We start from the raw sequence: 25,797 nt of genomic DNA, 5'->3' as shown, positions 1-25,797 counted from the left end.
AATTATCAAATGACACAGTCACCTTGTTTGCTCGTATGCTTGTATGACTATATAATAAACGCGTTAGAACTTATCTACTTCATAAAAAAATATATATTTTATGACAACGAAACTTCTCATTATAAAACTAAAAATAGTACCGTTTTAGCAGTTCAAAAACAAAACTTAGTAAGGCGCAATTTTTTTACACGTTTGAACTGTAAACAAAAATTACTGCGCTATTACGAGGTTTTGATTTTGAACAGCCAGTTTATATTAAGTTGTTTTTGTTGTCAATGCCAACATAATCCAGCTGCAAAGTTGCCAATCCGATTATAGTGATTAGCTCTGCCCGTAGGGAATAAGGTGTTGCGCTATGAAAGGAGACAAGGACTGAATACTAAATATGCGGTCAGACACCGATATCGGAAATACTATATTAACTCTGGATTAACTCTGGATTAACTAGGTATGTTGTTCATCCTTGCTGGCTGGCTTAAACAGTGGATTGTTCAAATCAAATCAAAATTTCTTTATTTTCCCTACAATCATAACATGGTAAATATGTAGTTTAGATATGTTACATTGTTCTAATAAAAGAATCCATACGTGTACATATTATCGTCATGCAATTACATACATATTTTTGGTTAGTTGGGAAATAATGCTTTTAGCATTTCTGAAAGTTTCATGGGACGAGTTTGTAAATTATTTTAAAGAGTTTGTAATTTAGTTACACGATTACAATTAAAATTGATAAATGAATCAGTCGACGAGATATTTCTATATAAGATCAGTTTTTTTCTATTGCAATTTTTTTCACACAGATTTATATAACATCAATGTAGATGATTGTTTAATCGATACTATTTAGTATTTTTGGCGTGGATTGAATAGGGTTCAATACTCATATTTACCTATAGCAACACATCATGAGGCAGAACCGACCTAAAATATGACTCGGTGTCCAGAATGAATGACAAAAATCCAAGGCAGCGAGACGAGAACGTCTCGTCGCTTACCTAGGTTGGATTGATTTGAAGTTGCAACCACTAGCTCTCGTAAGACTGATGCCAGATTCAAAGCATTTTTAACTTTATTGAACAAAATTACCAAAAAAGTATTTGTACAAAAGTTGGACTTAACGCCATATGGCGTTCTCTACCAGTCAACCGTTAGACCAAACAGATAGCAAGGCGGTGCCATAAACTCTATTTTAAAATAAGAGAAAACTAATAAAAATATTAAAAACATATGTATATAATAATTACATTGATAAATATACATAAATGTAATATACATAAACTGAACCATATATATAAAACTAAACATATAACTAAACCATATATATATATATATATATATATATATATATATATATATATATATATATATATATATATATATATATATATATATATATATATATATATATATATATATATATATATATATATATATATATATATATATATACTTAAATATTATATATAATATATATACTTATATATATATATATATATATATATATATATATATATAATAATATTAGCTTCACCCGCGGCAGCTTATGTTTGATCTTGGGTCCTTTACTATATTTCAAATATCATCAAAATGAGCCTAGCGGTTGACAGACAGAAAGATTAAGATGACTTTCGCTTATAATACCTATTACTACGGAAGTATAGATGAGTTGCTTACAGGCACGTTTTACGTTAAATTATGCTTATATTTTCACTCAAAGCCACAGAGTCGAGTAGAAAGTGGTCGGACTGGCAATGTCAATACAGCGGAAGTGTCGCGTAACCTGTTACCGCATGCAACTGACCTACTCGATCTCGATACTTAAAATTAGTCGTCACCTATGAGCGAAGTGCGACTTTGGATTTCAACAGCGAACCAATCACATTGCGCCATTGTGACGCAACGACAACCACACTGCAATGTGATTGGTTCGCTGCGTCACACTTTGAATCGATTCGATGGCATATTGAGTATTGGGGCCCGTGCCGTCGCGGGATTTTAAGATTGTAGCCTAGTCAAAATGCTTGTTGGTTGTGTTTATGCAATAAAGTTTCTATGCTATGATATTCTAAAATATATTTTTAGAGTTTTCACGGGTACCTATCGCTGTCAATAGCCAAATACTGGTGAAATTATTAGTATGAATTCATATTTAGGAAGCCTAAACTACCTTTAGTGCACTAAAATACTTTTCCGTAGTTTGCTCCAGTGGGCAGAGCTTTGAATTTGACATGTTGTAAAATGATAAAATATATTTTTTCATGCAAAATCATATTCCTTTCCTCAAAGACTTAGCCAAATCCAATCTCCAGGGGGAAAAGGTCGGAATTTTGTACGGAACTAACTGTAGATTATAATATAACCTCCTCCTTTTATGGAAGTCGGTTAAAATTCATGTGTGACAATGTAAAAAAAAAACATTTAAATGTAAGTGAGCCTAAGAATCCATGTCATCAGGTAAAACAGGTTGAGGCATTGACATCTGTCGCCGTTGCTGACCGTACGACCTTATATACAAGGCTTCGTTTAACAAGTCCCACTTATAATGGATTTTAAGATGGATTAATTTTTCAACAAGTATTATTAATCTATGTTGCTATCGCTACTTGATATAAACATATATATCTTTCTCTTTCATCTAAGCCTTGATTGGCTGCTTTCGTTCGACTTCTGATTTGCAAACTGTCTTCCCTTTATTTGTTTTTCTTGTAATGCTCCGTAATAAGAAAATATAAGTATAATTTAAATTTAACCTAAAATGTGCCTGTAAGGAACTCATCTATACTTCCATAGTAATAGGTATTATAAGCGAAAGTCATCTTAATCTTTCAAAGTAATGCTCCGTGTGATATTTCTTAAAACGTTTAAGTACACAGTATTATTTTAATTTTTTTTTATAACTTAACGCTCACACCTACATTGACGGCAATAACTGAAAATCAGTGTTTTTGTACTAATGTGCTGAAAGTTCACTGAGTTGTGGCCTTTTTGCCGTGCTGCAGCACACTAATTCCTTTAGCATTATGCTTGTATGTACGTTTAATATCAATATTGTTTTAATGCTTTATATGTTATTATTATTAGTGTCTGTGGCAACACAAATAAACGTTTCCATGTCTATGTAAGCATTTTGTCGGTTCTTCCGCTGCCGTGGAGCGTTGGAACCACATCTTAACGACCATTGGCAAATACATCCTTGACTAAAAACTTGTTTACGAAAATACATTTTCCCTTTCGCTCGCATCAATTGAATAAGTAAAATGACAGGAAAGTAGAAACAGGAAAACATTATAGGATTATATGAAAATAATTTTAGCCGGTAGATATGAGTAGTGAAACGCGACATATTATGTCAACTTAAATCTGATTTATAAATCACAATAAAGTGTAGGAAAAAGGAAACGTGTTACGATAAATGGATAACTTATTTACTTTCATAAATTATTATGTTATACCTAATTTATGTTCATACTGAGTTGTTGTTGCAGACTATGAAATTTTCTTTGACGACCTCGGTGGCGCAGTAGTAAAGTGCTTGCCTCTGAACCGAGAGGTTCACGATGGAAATGATCTTTTTCTGATTAGCCCGGGTCTTGGATGTTTATCTATATATGTATTTGTTATAAAATATAGTATCGTTAAGTTAGTATCCCATAACACAAGTCTCGAACTTACTTTGGGGCTAGCTCAATCTGTGTGATGTGTCCTAATATATTTATATTTATTTATTTATATTTATCTTTCACCAACTATTTTGGAAAAATATTTTTAACCTCCATAAAAAAATGGGAGAGGTTCTCAATTTCGTCGCCGATTGAATATTTTTTTATGTATGCTACTCGATTACGCGAAGACTTTGAAGAAGTTTTGAAAAATTTACTGGAAACCGAATCTGCCTTTGAAAAATATTTGAAATTCGAATTCTAAATAGACTTCGATCTAGCTTGGTATCAAAATATAAATAATTTATTTACTGCATAAAACACAGAACAACGACACTATGTGTACAACCATATTTATTAATATTATTTCATACAGACCTACCGCTATACCGAATGATCTTTTTTTCCATTTTTTACTTTTTCGCAAAGGTTAACTGGTAAAGAATGCTTTTAGCTTTTTTAGTCCGACCTTGTACTATGTAAATAAATAAATAAATATTCCGCAAAATAATCAAATTGATATTATTTAAACACGCTTAAATGTTAATTTTATTTCAGAAACATTTGTCCAATTCTGCATATAGTCCTTTGAATTATTATGCTTTTTTATTCAATAATACGTAATGTAGATTTATATGTTAAATCACTATGAATGCTGTATATATAACAGCAATAAGGTAACTACACACTAGCGAGTGATATTCACACGCGATTTAAAATATAATCATATTATGTACACTCCAATCAGCTAATTCTGTATAGCTTTAAAATTAATTATACAATACAATCAATCACAATTATGGTGTAATGTTATATTTTGTCGTAAAATTTGTAATTCATTCGTTGAATAGGCGATGTATATTTTGTTAAACCATCTATTATCATGTGTATTCTTTATGAGCAAATAAAGATTCATTCATTCAAATGAGGCTTACCGAGAAAGTAAAAAAGGAAAAGAATTTATTTCAGTTCATGTAAACAGTTATATTATGCATATAGGCTCTCGGTTACTGGAGTCTAATGAACCATTCGCAATTACGCTTTCACTACTAGAATTTTACCGGCTACTAGAATTTTTCTTCACTACTAGAATTTTTTAATATTTCTTAAAATAAATTACGTGTATTCCCTAAGTATTACAACATTAAGGTATTCAGTATAAAATGTTTCCCAATAAATAAGAAATTTATTACGATATTTGTATAAAATCAATAATGAATAAAATAATAATCCCTTGAGAATATGTACAAATTGGAACCTTTACGTTATTCTGTAGACGTGATTGACTACTAAAATATTTATTTAATAAATTACTAAATTGTATGAAATTACTAGCCGATTTTTTAAAAGTGCATTTTAAAAATCTGCTATCTGCTATTATATACAAAAGTACATTAATGATTAATCATACTGTCCATTATCATTATAATAATGTGGGATTTCATTTGGCATTTACTGATTAATCAAAGTAAGTGTACAGTCACCTTTAGGTGTGTCGTAACGGCTGGTGGATTCGAAGAGTGGTGGTTACCAGTTGTAAGGTCGATTCAAGCAAAGCCGGCCGTGAAGTGACTGTGTTAATTTGCGGTACGTGTTCTATTTTTAAAATTTAAATACTTTATTTTTCTTTTTGTTGCAAATGAAATTTACGATATGTGCCAGTTGTTTGGATTGTTGTATGTTTTGTGTTTATTGGAATGACGCGTTCACAGATTATTTTTTTAGGATTGGGATGATATTTGTGTGCCAAATTGGATTTCGTTAAAAGGGCTTTCGTCAATTTTTTTTTAATCCATAAAATGGTTAGTGTTACTTTCATGGAACTGAATCTTGATGTAATAGTACCTATTTATAATTCGTTGTAGAATTAATTACATTATATTTTACAGGAATTTACAAAAATAACTCACATAAATAAATAAATAAATAAATAAATAAACATATTTTACCTTTTAAAAATACTCAATTGATCTCTGCTGCTATTTGTAGATGTCTCTTAGTCATGCTAAAGAATGGTTGAGCGCCGCGATGTTCGTCAACTCGTGAACGGGCGCTGCCAGTGGACAGCTCGATCATATATATTTTTGTGTGATTAATCATGTTTAACATTTATTTTCTTTCACTCGATCACAATTAAAACATACTTTTTATAGTATACTTTGTTTGAAGAATGGTAATTCTGGTATTTAAATTAGTTACTTTCGGCATTTTCCTCTCATCAGTAGTCATTACGAAATTTCAGTAGTTTATAGCTTTTTGAGAAAAAAATATATAATATAAAATTTGACGTAAAATAGTGCCTGTAAAGGTCAAATTTCTGAATAAAGCCACGAATACACTAATTTTTCACATTTGACACGCAACATATCGTTCTTTCCTTTTCATTACAATTTGCATGAGTGAGATCGACTATGTGCTATTTCACTCGAGTCAATGGTAATGCGTGAGACAAAGTGATATGTTGCGCTTCAAAAGTTGCCCAGTGTATTCGTAGCTTAAATTATTTTATTTGGCAACTGCTTAAGTTTATATATAACGAATGTTTGCTTATTATTTCCCTATTATATATTAATATGACTAAAGAAAAAAACATGGCGGCCAGTTTTTGCCAAAAACAGGCTTTAAACACGAATTAAGAAAAAAGTGTTCCAATTTTAAAAACTAGTTACCTCCAAAGCCGGAGACGGTTTGGTCGTCCACAAATTATGTAACTGCAATGAATCGTATAACGCAAGTGAGAGGTGCAGTAACATCGTGTTTATGTTTGATGTTTGTACAGTCGATTGCACATAAATTGCAACAAATTCATTGCAAATTCGTATCTATTACCACCACATTAAATCAAGCAGGTATCATAAGAAGTACGCACATATTTTACGAAGTAAAATTTACATAAAGCTTGAAAGTAGTTTTGTATTTCCACTGTAATGTTGTGTCGAGTGTATTATTGTGTCTGCTTACAGTGCTATCAGATATTGTATAAGTCGTCCAAGGTTCTGACATGCTCTAAACAGTCCACCTGTGTGCAGGTTTCTTCACGACCTTTTCCTTTACCGGAAGCAAATGGTGGTCTACGAAAACTACATAAGTCAGATTGATATACAAATTCATGTGGCGCGATTTGTTAAACCACTAGTCCAATCACCTCACTTATCTGAGCTATTTTTCGGTTCCTTCCTCCGCCATTAAAAGGTTCCGCTTTCCTACTTTTGTGTCTCCAATTCGTATGGTCCTCTGCATCCCAAGTTGTGAGACCATTGGCTATCAACTCTGACGATATCAAGCCAACATTTCATGGGTTTTCCCCTTCTGCCCGGCCCAAACTTAACTTACTAACTTAACCACTAGACTACCACTGCTTCATAATAATAATAGGTAACAATAATAAGGAGGGACATTATGTATTAATGAGAGATTGTGAGTGGCCGCAGAAAAACAATCGAACGAAGCAAGAGATCTACCGTCAAAATTTTGTATTCAAAAACGGTCACAATAGTTCCTTAAACTTCTTCCGCATTATTTGCGGAACAAGTTAAAATCTTTCTTTTATCTTTCCGAGATCTTTTTAAGTCTCCCAAACCGAATCTCTTGGACAAACCTTCACGGAAATACTTCAGGGCCAATACATAAATTACGATGGTTTTATATAAATTTACAGTGGGATCAAATAGATTCATAAATATTTATAAAGGAAATGTATTTTGCCGGCTAAAATTTTGATTAATTAATCGTTATCTCTGAAATACTAGCAGTTGAATAAGATTAAGAGAGAGAGATCGCCTTAATTTTCTGTAATTCGAGCTTTTGATTTTACGTAGATTTAATGTTATCACCATGTTATTTTTGAACGATTGCGCGTGTTTCGCAAGATTATTTAAATATTCATTACAAAATTGATTGCAGATTTCAAGACATAGTGGTATAAATACGGCTTTTGAAATAAACATTCTCAGTTACTTATCTAAAATCTTCTGCGAGATTTGAATCTTTTAAGATGGCGTTTTGTGGAAAGTTTTTGATATTGGTGTTTTTGACGATTATTATATTATGATTATTAAATCTCGAGGTTTTCTCCGAATATCTAATATTTTTATATTTTAATCAACCGAATACAACCTATTATAGTTCATTGTAATGCTCAAAATAGCAATTAGTATTATGATGTAAATCAATTTTTTTATGCGAATTAGTTTGCCATTTGCACCACATAACGAAAAATGAAAATAAATTTATTAAATTAAATTTTATGTTACAGAGTTAACTGTCCTCAAAAAAATCTAGGCTTTGACAAAATATCAAAGGAGTCACTTGCGATCAAATCAATACTTATCAACCTTTTAGCATTGCAAATCTTTTATGCACAAGTCAAAATGTCTGGGCTTCACCTCACCTCTTCATAAAAAGCGAAACGTTTAATAAAACGTCTGAAGCGAGCCACATCATATTATACGCATTTCAATATTATGCCGGCAACACGCTATCGCCGAGCTCCCGACAAATCCCGACGCGAATGAATGAACATTGCGTAGTTTGTCCAAGAGCGTTTATTCACCGCAATGAAAAACCAGCAATGTATGCAGAGTCCGCCAAAATTTGGCGAACTGTTTGCCCATAATGTAGGCGGTATAAGGGAGCTCAACGCATAATTCGGAACTTAGAGTGACCCGCCGCCGTCCTCTGCGAGAGCTATTGACAAAATTTCAATTATAACGCGGTCAAACACTTTAGATTTTTTTATAAGATTCGGAAAGGTTATAAGGATATTTTCGTGTAAATGATTTCACTTATACTTTATTTTTTATACCTACTTATTTATTTTTTCTGAAGAAAATATGTCCAGGTCGTCCATCTAAAATGGAAGATAAACTAGCAATATTTTTGTATATGGTATGAATTTCACCAAATAAAGCCAATCTAATATACGACTAAATGTAGCCTTAAAGTATTGCAACTCTCAGCTATGTGTACCCCGTAATATATAATCTATATTATTGAAAAAAAAATAAGGTGGTAAACCATATTTTTTTTACAATAATATTTTTTATACCGAGTTACATCAAAAGAACCTAAACTGTTCACACTTAATAATGAATAATCACACTTCTAACAAAACTTAGGAATTGTGACTGCAGTAAGGACTCATTATTTTATTTGTTTAAAAAACAGATCTGGCCTGGAAGTTATATTTAAAATTAATTAAGTACTGTGCATTGGAGTTACGGTAGTATAGACACACAGACATTATGATATTGCACGGAAGAAGGTTAAGCATATTTTAGATGATGTATACAAAACTAGACAAAAGCTGTAACATTTTTGGATATGCATGAGATGGAAACAAATGGGTAGACATCAAACAATACAGCAAATTACCATGAGAAAATATATGAACAATGGAAACGTTTACAAACCTAGCAGCGCATTGACACAATTGCAACACGAAGGTCACTTACGACGTCAAGATACTTATCAATGGCCTCTCAATATCTTGTGGGTTAAAAGGTCCTTAGACACCTAAGTCTTTGGATCATAAGTTTCTTACTATATGGCTTTTTCTATAAACGAAGTGAAAGAAATCAAGATTTTTACATTTAGAAGAAGAGTTTTTAGAACTGTTCAAGTATATTATGTAAAAACAGTTGGGTTATTTAACTCAGTACCGATAATTTATTAAACATTTAAATAAAACTTTTCTTATTTATACTAAATATATCGTTCGTTTGTGAAAAAGTATTTACGGTGAATTTTTGACCATTCCGATTACCGTAATTCCTTTAAATTTTACAAAGACAAGAATCTTTTTCTACCCCAATTTATGAATAATAAATCTGTGTTTGGGGGTAGTGTAAAATTTAATCAATATTTGATTTTCAAGATTTTAGAAAGGTTCAGTAGCGTTATATTATACAAGTAGCCTGTACCGTCCTTCAAAATAAACATATTTTGATGGACGGTAATGACAACGGCCACAATGCTCTAAAATTCATCGTTAAAAAAATTATATGCTTATATAATATACAGGGTTACTGTTATCTAACGCATAACATTCCAAAGGCGCATAAGGTACATAGAGACTCTTCTTCTACGACTTTTGTCTAAACGTAATAAATACAGTTTTTTTAGGTTTAATGTCGTTTCTTAAACGTTAACTCTATATTCGATTCAGCTACATAACGCTACTGAACTGTCGCGTGTTGTTGTGTTGAGTTAAGATGAGTTTTTATATGAAAAAATAAAATACTAATCACGAAAAGTCGTAGAATAAAAGTTGCTTGTTTGAATTTACCCAAGTAGTCTTTAGGAGGTTTTGCGTTTCATACCAGTAACCCTGCATATTACTGGAACACATGTAACAATATTTTAATTAATTACAATTGTTCTTCCGAGAAATTTCATTATGTGGATTAAAAGTTACGCGTGCACCATAGTTTTTCCGCGAGGTAACAATTAAAGCTTTTTTAAATTATTTTAGTTTTCTACGAATTAATAATTAGGGAAAATAAAATATCTGTAATATCGGCACCATCGAATGGTAATGAAAGTGATTTTTTTTAAGTTAAATATTTAAACATAAAATACATTAAGATTTTAGGTTTTCTTTAGGACCGTAAGTAAGTAGTTTATTATTCATATTAATTTATTTGCCAACTAAGTGAGCAATGGTGGCCTTAAAATGATTACACGTATAACTTAGTCACCTTCCACAGCAAGATTTAAATTTAAAACTCGCATTATATGCAGTTTTCCTATATTTTCTATTTCTTCCTTGCTTGATCCCGTTACATGATATCGGACATGTATCTTATGCTGAGATATTATTATTATCCATATTAGCTATATGAAACGTCAAATCTCAACATGCATATCCTTACATATTATAAAACAAAGTATTCTGCCACGTCTGTCTATCTGTTCGCGACAAACTCAAAAACTACTCCACGGATTTTCATGCGGTTTTCACCAATAGATACAGTGATTTCCTATTAAGGTTTAGGGGTATAATTTATTATTTTTTTACTCGAGACCGGTGCTAGTGTACCTATATTATTGGAAATGGTTGCAATTATCTAATTAATGTAGGTAAATATACTGGCAGTCCCCTTATTTACACCTAACAATCAAAATATTCCATATACTAAGTCAAATATTCCAAACATTCTAATTTTGCTGTCAAAATAGAGCCACATTTGCAATAACAAGTCATAGTATATGACAAAACAACGATAAAACGACTGTTTGTATAAATTCACTTGTACAAACATAGTATCTGTTTATGCTGTCATGGCACGTTAGTTTACCTAACAACAGAATTCTAGCTCTCTCTAAATGAATCAGTTAATAAAAACATGATTTGAATCACGCAGAATCTACTGTACGAATTTCGATGGTACTGGACAAAAAATAATTGGTACTTAAAGCTAACTAAATCAATAAATATATTAGGACCAATCACACAGAATGAGCTAGCCTCAAAGTAAGTTCGAGACTTGTGTTATGGGATACTAACTCAACGATACTATATTTTATGGCAAAAACATATATAGATAAACATCCAAGACCCGGGCCAATCAGAAAAAGATCATTTTCCATCATGACCCGACCGGGGATCGAACCCGGGACCTCTTGGTTCAGTGGCAAGAACTTTACCACTGCGCCACCGAGGTCGTCAACTAGCTTTTACCCACGGCTTAGCCCGCGTGAAATTCTGACGGTAATATTTATTTTTTTCGGCATATGTACTTCTAAAAACTAAAAGTAGTTTGGACTACGAAGTCCAAACTACTTTTATGCAAAATTTCACGAAGTTTGGGTAAGCAGATATAGCGTGAAGAGGTAATAAACCAATTTATAATATTAGTCGGTATTAGGTTCTAAAACTTGAGATTTTCGGAGGCAGTCAATTTGGTTTATTTATTTTGTTTCTGTGTGAGATCAAGAATCTCTCTGTCTCATCGTCGCCTGTTATTTAATGCTAACTGCGGTTTCAGCGTATAAATATACAGATTAAAGTTTTGGTAATACTATATCCCTTCCTCCTACGACATCCACGGGAAGATTTGATGTGGTCTCATTTTAGGGCGGAAGCACATGTTTATCAGCAAATGGTTTTTCATCTCTCTCTTCGTAACTGTAAGGCCAGTAAGTTCCTCGGACATATTTATGCTCTCTCTGCAATATATTCCATCCAAAAGGTTTTTTACAAATCATAAAAGTTATAGATAATTATGAAGTGGAACACAAAATTTCGGAAATGATATATAATTACGATGAATGACGTAAAAATAAGGCAGTGGTTGTGTCGCATAGAGATGGTGAATCAATAGCGGGAAAATGCTTAAATGATTCACGCAAAACTATTGGATATGACAGATGGTTTAACTTAAAATCTGATATAGTTTTCATCGCAATACAATACTTAGCACTGGAGGTATTGACAAAAATCCTACTAATAATATAGGTACTTAAATAAGAAAGTTTGTAAGGATGTTTGTTACTCTTTCACACAAAATCTACGGGACGGATTGCTATGAAATTTAGTACACGGGTAGAACACAACCTGGAATAATATGTAGGGCACTTTTCATCCCGAAATTCCCACGGGAGCGAAGGCCCGGGACGCAGCTAGTAAGTAGAATGAAAAGTATATTTTACAAGTTGCATTTCTCAATCCTCTATAATTTGTTCCGTAGTGCACTCCAGCCCCGGGCTGTAGTCATGTCACTATAAAACAGTAAACTTCTTTGTTGAAGCGACTTATACTTTGATCGTCACTTGTTTAAAGTGAAGCAATGATGTAGGAAATATTTGGATGGTTGTGTAATATTTTATGCAATGTTGAAAATAGCAATGATTATTTTATAGTCTGTTGTATATCCCTAGACATAATATAAAACATAATCGCCCTCGATGTCTGTCCGTCTCTAAGCTTTCTTCTTTCATATTGAGTTTTATCTGTTTTTTTAAGGCTTATCTCGTGCAAAGCCGAATAGGGTCATAAGTTTTTAATAAAAGGAAAATATGATTTTATGGATCGCTGAATTTATTTTGTACACGATGTTTCCACGAAAAGATTTTTGAGTAGGTATAGTTTGCCTCTTGTAGCAATTACTGCCATAACTGTATCACACTAGATGGAAGTACATGATGATTGTGGTGGTTAAAAATCACGGTGACGATTATCACAATTGAAATACTTGAATAAAAAAAAATTGTATTTAATATTTTAATACCAATCCTAAACAATACTGTAAATGCTCTTTATATATTCAATGTTCTTGAAATCTTGCGTACATGTAGTTTGAAATATGGAGAAGGGACAAAGGGTTGCTTTCATCTCAAAAAATTAACACGGGCGAAGCCGCGGCAGTAGCTAGTAGTAGTAGTAGTAGTAGTATAAGAATTTAATAGATAATAATAAAAAAGAAAATCAATATTCATTAAATTAAATAAGAAAAATTAGTACCTAAAGCAAGTTCAAAGATGCATTTTCGTAAGAAGCAATCGTCTGATGGACCAATCATTTACGAAACACATTTAGTGCGGTCTACGGTGAAGGTCAGCACAGTTGACTAGACATCAACCTGCCTCAAAATAAACTCACCCCTATTACCATTCGCATAGAGTATCATGATAGGATAACTTGACGTGGTGTCGAGTCTACCTGTACCAATACTTCCAAGTGGCTCTCACGTCCTCTTATATTATGAAGAAAAAATTAGATAGGTTTTTCGAGGACACTTCCGTCTACCAATTTAGTAGATACTTTTACGGACAGTCTAATATTGGACATCTAGAAAATTCTCATAAATTGTTATTATTAGTCACGTCAATCAGATTGATATATGAAATCTTAAGTTGATCATATGCATGGTTATTTAACTTCACCTAGAAATTTTGCATAAAGTTAAAAAAAAAAAAGGCAAAAATTATTAAAAAGAATAAATCTTAGTTAAAAAAATCACATGTGTGTGTATGTCAATCACTGATTGACACAATGATTCATATGGAGTAATTGATTACATACAATCTATTATATTATAATCAAATACAATTATTATAGAAATATTTTATTTATTGAAGTGATTAGGTACACTATTAGGTATTTCTATTCAAATTAAATGATTTGTAACCGAAAATCACTCCAATGCAAATGCCAAGAAAGTTGTTGTGTGTGTTTCATACCAAGTAATAACCAGCCATGAGGAATACGACTATGAAGAAGAAGAACGGAAAATAAATTAAACGTGAACAATTAACGAGAAATTTAAACGAACACTTATACGAAAAAACGTTACAAACTTATTTTTCCTAAAACCTCATAACTCAAATCACTATGGAGTTTCGATTAAAATATTTTTGCTAATAACCCTCTGTAACTAACGAGCGATCCTAAAGCACGTGAATTAATATCAATTAGGGAATGATGTAATTGGACCATTAGCTTGCGGTTTGCTGATCACAGAACGTGAGGAATTCCGGGGAAATCAATAGTCAACATTTTGCCATTTGATCACCTGTCTCATATACTCATGTCCCCAGTTACATTCGGGGCTGTGGAGCCGTGAAGCCGCGAAGCTCGGGTCAGCGTAAATAATAATCTTAAAATTTTGAAGATTCTGTGATTTTACAACCTACCGCCTGCCTTACGTCATCCCTCCTTGGGAATGCTATTGTCACCTATCAGCTGTCTAGGCTATATATCCCTCAGCCACCTTATACGACATCCACGAGAGATTATGGTGTGGTCCTATTCTAGGATGGAATCTCACGTCAATTTTGCCATTTTACTACGATGTAGCAAAATAGTACAGCGGAACTTGAGCTCCGTTGCTCAACGGCTGAGGAAAAAATCGTGAAAACGTTCAGATAAGTGTAGTTGAAATTCAGCAAAGTTTTTATCTTATTAACTTTCTCTCTAATATTTTCGTGTGTGCCGATTCTAACACAATCGAAGTTCATATATCATTTCAAATTCACAAACGTAAAAGTTCGATCGATTGATACGATGATAAAATTTTTCGATTTTGATATGATGATTGTGAATGAGGAAAGTGTGTGGAATCTTAAAAAAATTTGGAGGAAGTTGGTGAAATGAATGTTGATTGTATGAGAATCACCTCTAGCTCCAAAGCGCAACGTAAAAAATAATCTTTCAATTTTTCAATGTTAAATATGAGAGATTTTACGACCCTGTCTAATATCTCCATTTGGATTGGTTGTTTATCATATACACCACACACAAAATCGGTAAAATGCTGAAATCAGAAAAAGAGATAATATTACGTATAGGGTTTAAACACTTAACGAAATTTAAAGGCATTTGCTTTAACGACTAAGTAAGAACTGCCTACAAAGTAATTCTATTGTAACAACTTGTAACTCCAGTAATTGCCAAAACTGATTAATCCCTTCAACAAGTCCATGGCTTATTTTCCCTTCAAAAACGTTTCTTTAGCGAACTCAGTATTTAAGAAGTTTAAATTATTCAGGGCGTTTTATTTAAATCTGAAAAGACTTTTATTGAAGGACGTTTAATGATTTTTTTTCTTTTTCCTTATTTAAATTGCAGTTATGTTCAATAGATACTCGTATTATGTATTTACTGTATTTTATATGACCAACTGTTGAGCCTTTACAAAGCCCAAACCCGCACTAGTATGGAGTATTACTCCCATTTGTGGAATAGATTCGCCAGCAGCTCGAAGCACTGGAAGCTATAGACAGACGTGCCAGAAGACTGTTAGATGAGACGCTTACGACTGAACAGCTCCAGAGCCTCGATCATCATCAAGGCCTATTGCCTTAATGCCTTTTCCCTATTAGGAATAGGCATTATTTGAGCTGGTGTGTGACATCTTCGACCATATCTTTCCCAATAGGCTAGATACGAGGCAAACGCGATCAAATTTAAAATAAAAAAGTAAAGTAAAAATAGTTTTTATATCGGATTGCAATCTAACAGATTAGAACCATTCATCTTGACTCAAAAGTCCACGGGTGTACCATTCATGAATTTGTTTCATGCATAATGCTTAACAGTTCTAGTTTTAGTTTAGTATAGTTTAGTTTCAGTTGAAAAGTAATTGTTTTATTTCAACAATGTCGATAAAATCTTCGGAACTACAACACAACAATAAACAATTTCAAGAACATTCTAGAAACATCCTTATATTTATGGCGTCCCCATTCGAATTCAATTCGGAAATAGTCAATGCCGATCGTGCGATTCGAACCCACAACACTACAGGTTGATAAACGAGCTGCATTGAACCAGTTCGAACCGGTACGTGAATGAGTGGGTGTGTCTCCTGACATCTACACCGTCGACAATAAATTCATACATTACCAGGCTCTTGAATTTAATTCTTACAAGTTTTTTTGTTTATTAATTTATTGTTTGTAAATTTAATTTAATAGACACGCTGAACAAAGTATTATTTGTAAATAAGTTTATATTATTTATACTATACCTATATTCTACCTGATCAAACCAAATTTAAATAAAAACCACACTTCAATGAGAACCCTTTGCTACATACAAACTTTGTGCAAAACAGTAAATTTAAACAAAAATACATAAAACTTTTTTTTTTTCACTTTCATCTTACAAATATCTTATCATTTAGTAGTTAGGTAAGTAGTTTGAAAACTGTACTGGGTAATTTTCTATCAAAGTATGAAAAAAATGCATAAAATATAAAAATAAAATATCTACATTTTACCTAACAAAATTACACATAGCTAACGACTATGAAAGAAATAAGAAAAAACAATAAATATAAGGACAAAGACCTCAATCCTATTGCATAAGAAAATGGAACACTTTCTGGAGCCTACTGTTATAAATATTAATCACTAGTACGCAGATCAATGCGCATACATCGGTATTGAATAACCTCAAACGTTCCTTACCATGTTCTAACAAATTAAAACCATTTGAGACCATATCTTATATTTCAACATGCATGGATTCGTGACTTCGCGTGTCCTTGGCGACACAGCGTACAAAAACATCAATGTATGTTGTGTGCGGAAAATTGTGGTGTAAATTCACACGTTGTCCAATCGAGGCTTGCGCCTTTCGCTTTCATTGGTTTGTCATGTACGTGATTTTTTTGTTATAACTCAGAAATATTACGTCTTTTATGTCGGCTTACAATGGTACAATAGTTTGGGCTTAAGAGTCAGTGATGTGAAAAAAATATCGATACGATGTTTTGTTCCGATAATCTCATGGAGTATTTTTATTTTTTTATATAATTTGTTTTTCTTGTGTATTATTATAAGTACATTATTTTTTTTTACTGTGATTATCTATTTACATGAGTTCCGGCTTAAAATAAGTATATTATTATATTATATGTCAATTATACAAAAAGATTATATAACGAATAGGTTTTTTTTTACTTGTTATCAATTCCAAATATTCAAATCACCTTACTACTTATAAAAAAATATATGTTTATATGTTAGTAATCTATTGATTAGAATTTTTATTCATCCATTTTATTATATCCACAGCATTTTTATAAAAGTACCCATACATTGTTATGAATAATTTAATGCCATAGGGATAGCTAAATTGAAAATATAGATAACGTCGCCTTTATAAATTGATTTAATATACCTATTTATATCTTTAAGAAATACTTATTACGCCCATTGAAAATAAATATTAAAAACAAAAAGTATCGATAAAAGCACATCACTATTTCATCGAACAGCCCGGTTAAAGGTGAATGATTTACGTTTTACTCTCGCTAGGTTTGGAAATCTTGCGGTTAACACCGGAACTTTCTGATTCTACGATATAAATCTCTGCACACGAAGTTTGATGGACATTTCTAGCAGAAATTCCATCCCTGTTTTCAGTTTTTTGATAATAAAAGGTAGAGAATTCGATTGTTCTAATGTATTTGTTACGTTTTCGTTTGCCTTCTCAAGTTTTACAGTTTAACGCGCTGGGTATTAGCTTTTACTCTAGCATTTAGTTAAATAATAACAAAACCAAAAAAAAATCGAATAGTAGTAAAATCAACATACTCGTAAAAAAACTGATATGCGCACACAATCTAACCAATATTCTATTCTCAATGACTATCTTCTCAAGATGATCATGATATCGATTCTACTAATGATAAGTCGTTGTCGTATCCTAACAGAAGTGCTTATTGCGTGTCAATAAGAGCCACTATTGAAAAGCAGTTCTGGCTTACAGTTAGCAGAATAGAACACCCTGAATTTAGGCTAGTTGACAAATATTTATTTTGAAGACTATTCGAATATCATTAGAAACACCAGTGAAAAAAATACTGTGATAATGACAATACTTAAAAAGATATGACAAAAATTAAATCACACATTTCTGGACTCGTCCAAACGGTCCATACTAAATGATACGAACAAGTGACGTCACAACGTGCGAAAATGTTCGCCAAGAAAGATAAGGTTTGTTCGACAGCTACAATATATATATATATATTACGTTTATGTTGATGACTTCTTAATAAAAGTTGTTACAAAATTTTAAGTTTTTTATGATGGTCGAGTTTGTTTTTATAATTTCACACTTTTTGAAAATGGCCTTTTATTTTCCAACCAAGTTTAAAGCTTCGTATAATGATCCAGCTGTATTATTACAGTCTCTGAATTGTCATAATAATCCTTAATATATATCTATTTTACCTAGATTATACATATTTTTTACAATTCTCTTATCTTATTAACTACCCTATTATATTTTGAATTTTAACACTGATTTATAGATAAAGTTAAAAGTCACACATAAAATTCAACATGCGGATTGTATTTATATAAATTTTAAAAATACTATAATAAATAAATGTGTTCAAAGAATATTCCGTTTCAGCCTAAAATCTAGCTGCAAAGATAGTTTTCGATTTGGCTGTTTCGGCTAATAATTCAACTGTAGCTTTTAACTAAAACCTATTTTACTTTTTAACTAATAAAAAATAATTTGTCCCGTTAAATTTACTTTAATGTCCGACAAAACAGTGATATTTGCCCGCGCTTTAAACGCAATGTGGTGTTGATACAAATAGTAAGTGAGACCTCCCCAACGGAACGGATGTTTAAACCCCCTGTTTGTTTAAAACGCCTGTTTAAAATAAATAATCTATTTTTGACAATGAAAACATATTTTTCATATTCTCTTATGATACCTATGCGTTGATATTTTCGACGGTTATACGAAACTTTTGACTTGTTTCCGGATTCTGTAATATTTAACATGTATTAGTATAGAATTAAACATACCTAGAGCAAGAATATTAAAAATTCTAGACCGACAACAGATTGCTAAACGCATTCCTCAATTGAACTGAAAATATACAGAGAATAGAATTGTGACATCTAATGTCATTTTTAGGATTTGATAGGTAATATCATAAAATATTCTATACTATGTTTAACTATAATATTGGTGTGTTTATATAACTATAAAGTTTATATAAGTATAAATAATAACCGAATGTCTAGTGTTCAATTCGGTTTTGGCATTGAAATCTAGTTTCTGTAATAGTTTTGGTTTTGGCCAATAATTCAGCCGAACCTTGCGACCTATTGAAACTTTTTGACGCAGTGGCACTTAATGCTTGCCTCTGAACCGAGAGGTCCCGGGTTCGATCCCCGGTCGGGTCAAGATGGAAAATTATCTTTTTCTGATTGGCCCGGGCCTTGGATGTTTATCTATACGTATGTATACTTATTATGAAATATACTATCGTTGAGTTAGTATCCCATAACACAAGTCTCCAACTTACTTTGGGGCCAGCTCAATCTGTGTGATTTGTCCTTATATATTTATTTATAGATCATTTAACCTTTTTGAATCATAAAGGTTAGTTGACCATTTTAAATAAAAAAAATGACAACACATTAAAGTTGCATCAGACATATGAAAATAATTATACATGAGTCAATATAATATACTATCTCATGTGGCACGAGTAGTTTCCAACCTGGGACATTTCGGAAAGCAGAATGCTCATAAAATTATGAGGAATGAATATATTATAACTTTCGATTCTGTTCTATCTGTATTCTGTAATCGAGTGGTGTCATCGATTGCGAGCTATCCATCAAGCGGTGTTCGTGACCTAATTGAACCCCGAGCCATATACCTCGAGTATCGACGCGTTTTTATAATAATACCACTATATTGAAATACGTCATCGTACGAGGCGAATAAGGGACAGGCAGCTGATAGGCAATACTCGCATACCTAAGGACATTACTAACATACCGAAGAGTTGACATTAAACATGTGTCTGATTGTAAAAATCACAGCCTTCTTTCTTCTAAGGTTTTTTTACTGGCCCCGAGCTTCGTAGCGTCGCAGGATTTTGTATTCCTTTGTGATTTTGTATTATACGACGTCTAGGGGCGATTGTAGAATCGCCCTATTATAGGGCCTATATTATATGCCTTGTTCATGCCCTATTACTGATTCACAGGATTCGTAGGATACTGCGAATATCTATTTAGTTTTAGCAGTCTGGTTAACCTGAGCTTGTAGATGAATAGGTGCATAAATCATAAAATTTACTTAATAGAAAGAGCTACTACATCAATCGCTAATTACTTACATACATGCAATGTTACAGTTATACAAAACAACGAATCTAAAGAAGTTGAGTTGTCAAATCACACAGATTGATTTAGCCACCTGGTATATTCGAGACTTGTGTTATAGGATACTAACTCAACGATACAATATCCAAGAGGTCAGGTCAGGAGCAGATGTTTAAACTAGAATAGGTATAAATGAATTTTATTGAAGTGCAAATAATAAAGAAAAACGTATGCAAAATAAATATTCTAAAAAGCTGAACGAGGATAATACGATATGACTCAAAATGTTATACAACTTTGAAAGTTGATGACACTAATCAGTTTATAATAAGCAATACTATAATAAAATAATTACGTATGTACGTAGCTATTTTGTGCTTTACAGAGCAATGTGTGTTGGTCATAGCGTGTGACAGTTACTAATTGTAATGGAAGTTTCAAATACTTGAAAATATTTAGTGCTGACGCTGTTTTATTACTAGCTCTATTTCAATTAATAACATTGTTCATACCAGCTGCGGTATTATCTATAAATTTATAGCTACCAGTTATATAGCTTTTCGTGTCTTAAACCACTGTCATACTACTTTCATTCCTTTCTGTTACAACAATGTTGTCTAGCTTTTGTAGCATGTTGTCCCTCCAGAAAAGTCTCACTTCACCGCATTCTTGTCAGGCAACAATAACATTCCCAAGGAGAATTGAGGCAATAGAAATTTGTTGGAATCCTAACAAGTGGAAATTCCTAGATTCTGTTAACATTGGAAATAGACATGAATTTGTTATGAGTATGTCTTTTTAGTTTCAGCGATAACGAAAAGACAAGATTCGTTTTTTTGTGTTATTCAAATTTTATTTTACTATTATTCAGCAATATGATACATTACATCCACTCCAGCCAATAACCAAAGAGAAACAAACGGGACAGAAGAACCAATTCAATTGCGCATGCTAAAGTCGAAATAGTAAAGTTGGGATAATGTTACGATTATCGGTTTCACGCATTGACGTGAAAAAAAAATGGATCGCCAAAGTGAAATATTTATAATTTTATGAAACAATTCTCAATCACTTTAATAATATTGTCAAGTCCTGGCTTCGCTCGGGTAAAACTATAATTTTATATAGTACCTAATCTTTCATGTTGGTGAAAACCGTGAAAACTTATGTAAGTTAGTAACTCTTTCACGCAAAATCTACTGGACCGATTGTTATGAAATTTGGTACACGAGTAGAATATAACCTGGAATAAGACATAGGGTACTTTTTATCCCTAGTTCCCATGGGAGCGAAGCCCCGGGGCGCAGCTAGTCACATATATTTAAATAATCAAATGTCTATGATCCTCTGTGAATCAGTGAACTATTTCTACATTATTGTTTCCCTATGGAAATTCGAGATCAAACGGGGATCGTCCGATCAAATATATCTTGGCTCATTTTCTTAGCAAATATTTTTATCTGGCATCAATTGTATTTTAGTAGTTCATGGGTTATCTGTTACGGCATTATGATTAAAATATCATGTATTTATTCTTCTCCACAAAGGGACAAAATTAACATTAAATTAACAGAGTTGTAACACAGATTTATATTGTCGAAAGTTTGTATTTAATATTGGGTTCAGTAAACTTTGGCATAACTTGAACCTAGATTAGCTAAACTAAAATGGCTTACTTTGCGTTTCTCTACGCAGGTTAAAGTCAACGTCAAAGTTGACTGATGAAACTCACCCTAAGAATCATTAACGTCGACTTGATTGACGCAAGTTTTGTTCTCTTTGTCATTTACATCATCGATATTAAACTAACAGCGAGACTAATTTTGTGACTTATGTATCAGGAAAGAAAAATATACTTAGTTGTAATATAGTATATCAGTATTTGGTTATTCCAAGTGATTTGTTGTGACAAACAAGAAATGGAAAACAAAAATATGTTTGACCTTGTTTCCTTTTAACGAAGAGACAATTGATAATACAAATAATATTATTTTACTAACATCGGTAAATTAAACCAGACAACATTAAATTGAAAAGAATCTGAGAAATACAATACCTGAGTCTCTTCACGTTGACTTCATAATCGGCCATCAGAATGTTAATAAGCCAACTGGTTAGCGTTAGAAAGTGAGTTTAGCGGTACACAAACAATTATACTGTCTCTTTCATTCTATACTATCTAGAACGAGACTAACTGTTTATGTAATTGAATTTATCGCATAACATTAATGAGATAATTTTGATAAGAGATACATACAATTATGCCTATTTGTTTTGGTATTAGATACTGAGATATATCGTAATAATCAAAGTACTTTGCATATTTATAAAACTTTGAATTTAGCAGAAACATAATCTAATAGGAAACCAATTACTGATGTTGACAGACCTAATTACACGTAAATGAGTCAGTATGAAATTTCCTGTAAAGTAAATAGGCTATTGAACACTTATGTGCAATAATTTACGAATAAACACCAATAATCCACATTTCTGTCTTGAATTGATCTGACAGCATAAAATTATAAGGATTTAATAGTTATATATGAGATATGATTGATATTTTAATTTGATCTTGTAGATAATTATACCAATTTAAAAATAAAAACTCATTGATATTTTTGTATTTTTACAGACGATGAAGTTACTGTGGTGCTGCTCTGTTGCAGCATTATTGACGACAGTCTCAGCGGCGGCTACTGTAGATGTGGAGAAGACAGTGAAACAAGTGGAGAATATTTTACAAGCAAACACAGATTTACCACGACTATCAAGATCAGAAATTTTACAGTTACTAAACGATATAAGAGCAGAGGATGCGAAAAGTAAGTCTTCTTCGACCGAATCTCAAGAAAAAATATCAACAACTAGTAGGTCTTATAGTGCTGAAGAAAATGAAATTCAACCCATTACTAAAGTACCACATATAATCGATAACGTAACGACAGAAAAAGATCCCGTGGTAGCTACATCAGCACCGGTTGTATCATTCGAATCCACAACAAAAAAAGGTGAACCGTCAGTAATGGTAGTATTACCCTACACACCACGAGATGGTTCATCTTTACAAGAACTATATACAAGGCCACCAAGAATAGAGGTACTGCCAGAGTCGAAAGTTACTCCAAAACCAAATAAAAAGGTGAATTCTAGTAAAAAGTTGCTACAGACTTTAGAAAATAATGCTAAACTTGCAAGCAAACAAAAACTGGATATATCGGCCGAGTTACAAGCTTTTCTTGATGCACATGGCTTAAAAGGAAAACCAGGTCAAGACAATTTTCTTTTGCCTTTAGAGGGTTTTAAACCTTTACCTCCAGCGAAAGTGGTCGACGGCAGTGTTCAGTTACCAGAAAATATCCTTTTGTCTTATGATTTGGTGCCAGCGAATTCCGATATAAGCCCTGTTGTCGATGATGGCTACCCTTTATCTCCTAACAACTATCCATTTGAGCCACTTCGCCCTGAATTACCTTTTGAATTAGATACAGCTTCTTCCGAAATAAAGAAAACAGCCCTTCCTTATGATTTGCCTAAACATAAAAATTATGATCCTATCGACTATGATTCTATAAAAGTGATACCGCTGCAACAAGGAATTAGTCCGGTTGACGCCGACAAGAGTAGCCGGGTAAATGACGCGAACAAAAGACAGGCTAATGAGACCACTGATACTTCTACTACAACTGAAACGTCAACAACGACAACGGAAACAACTACATTAGCAGAGAATAATTTGCAAAACTTAGTGGATGAATCGAAAAATACAGCAGATTCTGCTGCGGCAGATAGTGATACAGATTCGGGAGCATCAATAGCTGACTTAGAAGATTCCTTCGGAGGTGCTGCACCAGAGAAACCGGGAGATGCAATACTACCTCCACCTAGAAGAAACGGCTTTTACTGGATGTTGGATTGGAATAGTTTTCTCGAAGTAGGCGATGGTGACCAAAAAGTCAACATAAGATTGGAACCAAAACTAGGCGACCCACAAATGTTTTTACCAGTAAATGTTCCATGATTATGTGTTGATAAAATGTAAAAGTTTATCTAGTCTTGATTAAGGATTCTATTGCAGTTTCTGAGAAACTAGTGAGTCGGAATGGGAATGTTATGGTATGGGAGTATTGTGTAATTAACTAAAATATGAACTGTATATACATTAGCTAATGTATTGTATAATTTATTTTAACCATGTTTCAACATTATATGGCCTTAACATTATTCTTTAGCATATATGATTTATTTTTCTATTTTCATTAAAATTTTTACTGCGTAAGTATATAATATTAGCAAAAGAAATCACATAATGTAATTTTATTTGTTTATTAATACATCTTAAAGTTTTACTGAATGTGTTTGGTCACGGTGAAATGATCAAAAGGAATGTGAAAACAGGTCGAAGTTGTTCAAGCGAACGATTGAAAGTGAATGAAACCCGTCTAGTATTATGATATAGTTCCAACAAAGACATAGTGATTACTAAGCCATCATTTCTATGTTTGTAATAAAACGTTGGAAATATAGGATACAAATATAAAATGTTATTTTATTTCAAGTGAAACTTAATACAATTTACTAGAAGTGACAGTTAAAGAGCAATTGCATGTGAACTTTACGAGTATATTAAAACATATATAATATTCTCTCTAGGGTAATAGTGAAGCAAACGAATTCAGAGATAATATTTTAATAGACTGACATCATCGAATCACAACATAACGTTCTAGACATCATAGACATATAAAATTAAAATGAAACTCTAGAAAAATATTTAAATCAAAAAATATTATCTACACCTAAATAAAATTACTATAACAGTTATGCAAATATATACCAAGAAACCAGTAAATAGTTGCAGATTTGTAACTTATTTAACTTGTTGACAGTTGAAACAAGACTGAATAAACGGGATTGTTAGTAAACTTTAACTTGGGTTCAGAGGATACAATGTTCGAATATTTGTTTGTTTTATACAATTTACGCTGATGTAAATCAAACAGAAGTGGCTTAAAGGTGTTATTTTTAACCTCCGAAGCAAAAAGAGGTTTGTTATAAGTTTAACAAGTCTGTCTGTGTATCTGTGTAACTGTTTGTGGCATTGTAGCTCCCTAATGGATGAACCGATTTTCGTTTAGTTTTCTTGTGTCATAGATAATTTTATCCCCAGTGTTCTTAGCTATGTTTTATAAAAATCGGTTCAGCCGTTCAAAACTTGTAGCGAAATGAATATTGAAAATCGGGGGTTTTTTTTTATTTGTCTAACAAACAACTCTCAGATGAGATAGAAATAAACACATCTTTATTTCTATCTCATCTGAACGTTTTCCCGATTACTTCTCAGCCTGCTACTTCTCACGGCACTTTAAGTCTCCAATTCGCACGGCCATCGGCATCCCTAATTGGCACGCATGTCAAATTTAGAACGACATCAAACCAACATTTCTTGGGTTTGCCAGAGCCAGGCGGGAGCGACAGGCAGGCATTAGTTAATTAAGTAATTTATGAAATAAGTAGGTACTTAAGGATAAAAAGAAAA

At 32.5% G+C, this 25,797-nt stretch overlaps 1 protein-coding gene and 1 long non-coding RNA gene across 2 annotated transcripts in view; one reads left to right on the top strand and one right to left on the bottom strand.

The window, feature by feature from the left end:
• Positions 1-6,500, bottom strand: part of LOC128673992 (uncharacterized) — a 37,650-nt gene extending 31,150 nt beyond the window's left edge. Inside the window, exon 1 of the long non-coding RNA XR_008405138.2 lies at positions 6,335-6,500. This is a non-coding gene — a long non-coding RNA (uncharacterized LOC128673992). The remainder of the gene's footprint in view (positions 1-6,334) is intronic.
• On the top strand, positions 5,160-25,797 carry LOC128673991 (uncharacterized protein). The gene is made up of 2 exons (XM_053752191.1): positions 5,160-5,252; positions 22,894-25,797. Exon 2 carries the CDS (start codon positions 22,897-22,899, stop codon positions 24,277-24,279), a length of 1,383 nt encoding a protein of 460 aa, XP_053608166.1. The 5' UTR covers positions 5,160-5,252; positions 22,894-22,896; the 3' UTR covers positions 24,280-25,797.

The sequence above is a fragment of the Plodia interpunctella genome, chromosome 12, assembly GCF_027563975.2.
Source record: "Plodia interpunctella isolate USDA-ARS_2022_Savannah chromosome 12, ilPloInte3.2, whole genome shotgun sequence".
Lineage (NCBI taxonomy): Eukaryota > Metazoa > Arthropoda > Insecta > Lepidoptera > Pyralidae > Plodia > Plodia interpunctella.
This window is presented reverse-complemented; position numbering and strand designations above follow the sequence as displayed.

Bases quoted from the DNA above. Each gene is read 5' to 3' on its own strand.
- LOC128673991 (XM_053752191.1), top strand. From the start codon at position 22,897: ATGAAGTTACTGTGGTGCTGCTCTGTTGCAGCATTATTGACGACAGTC.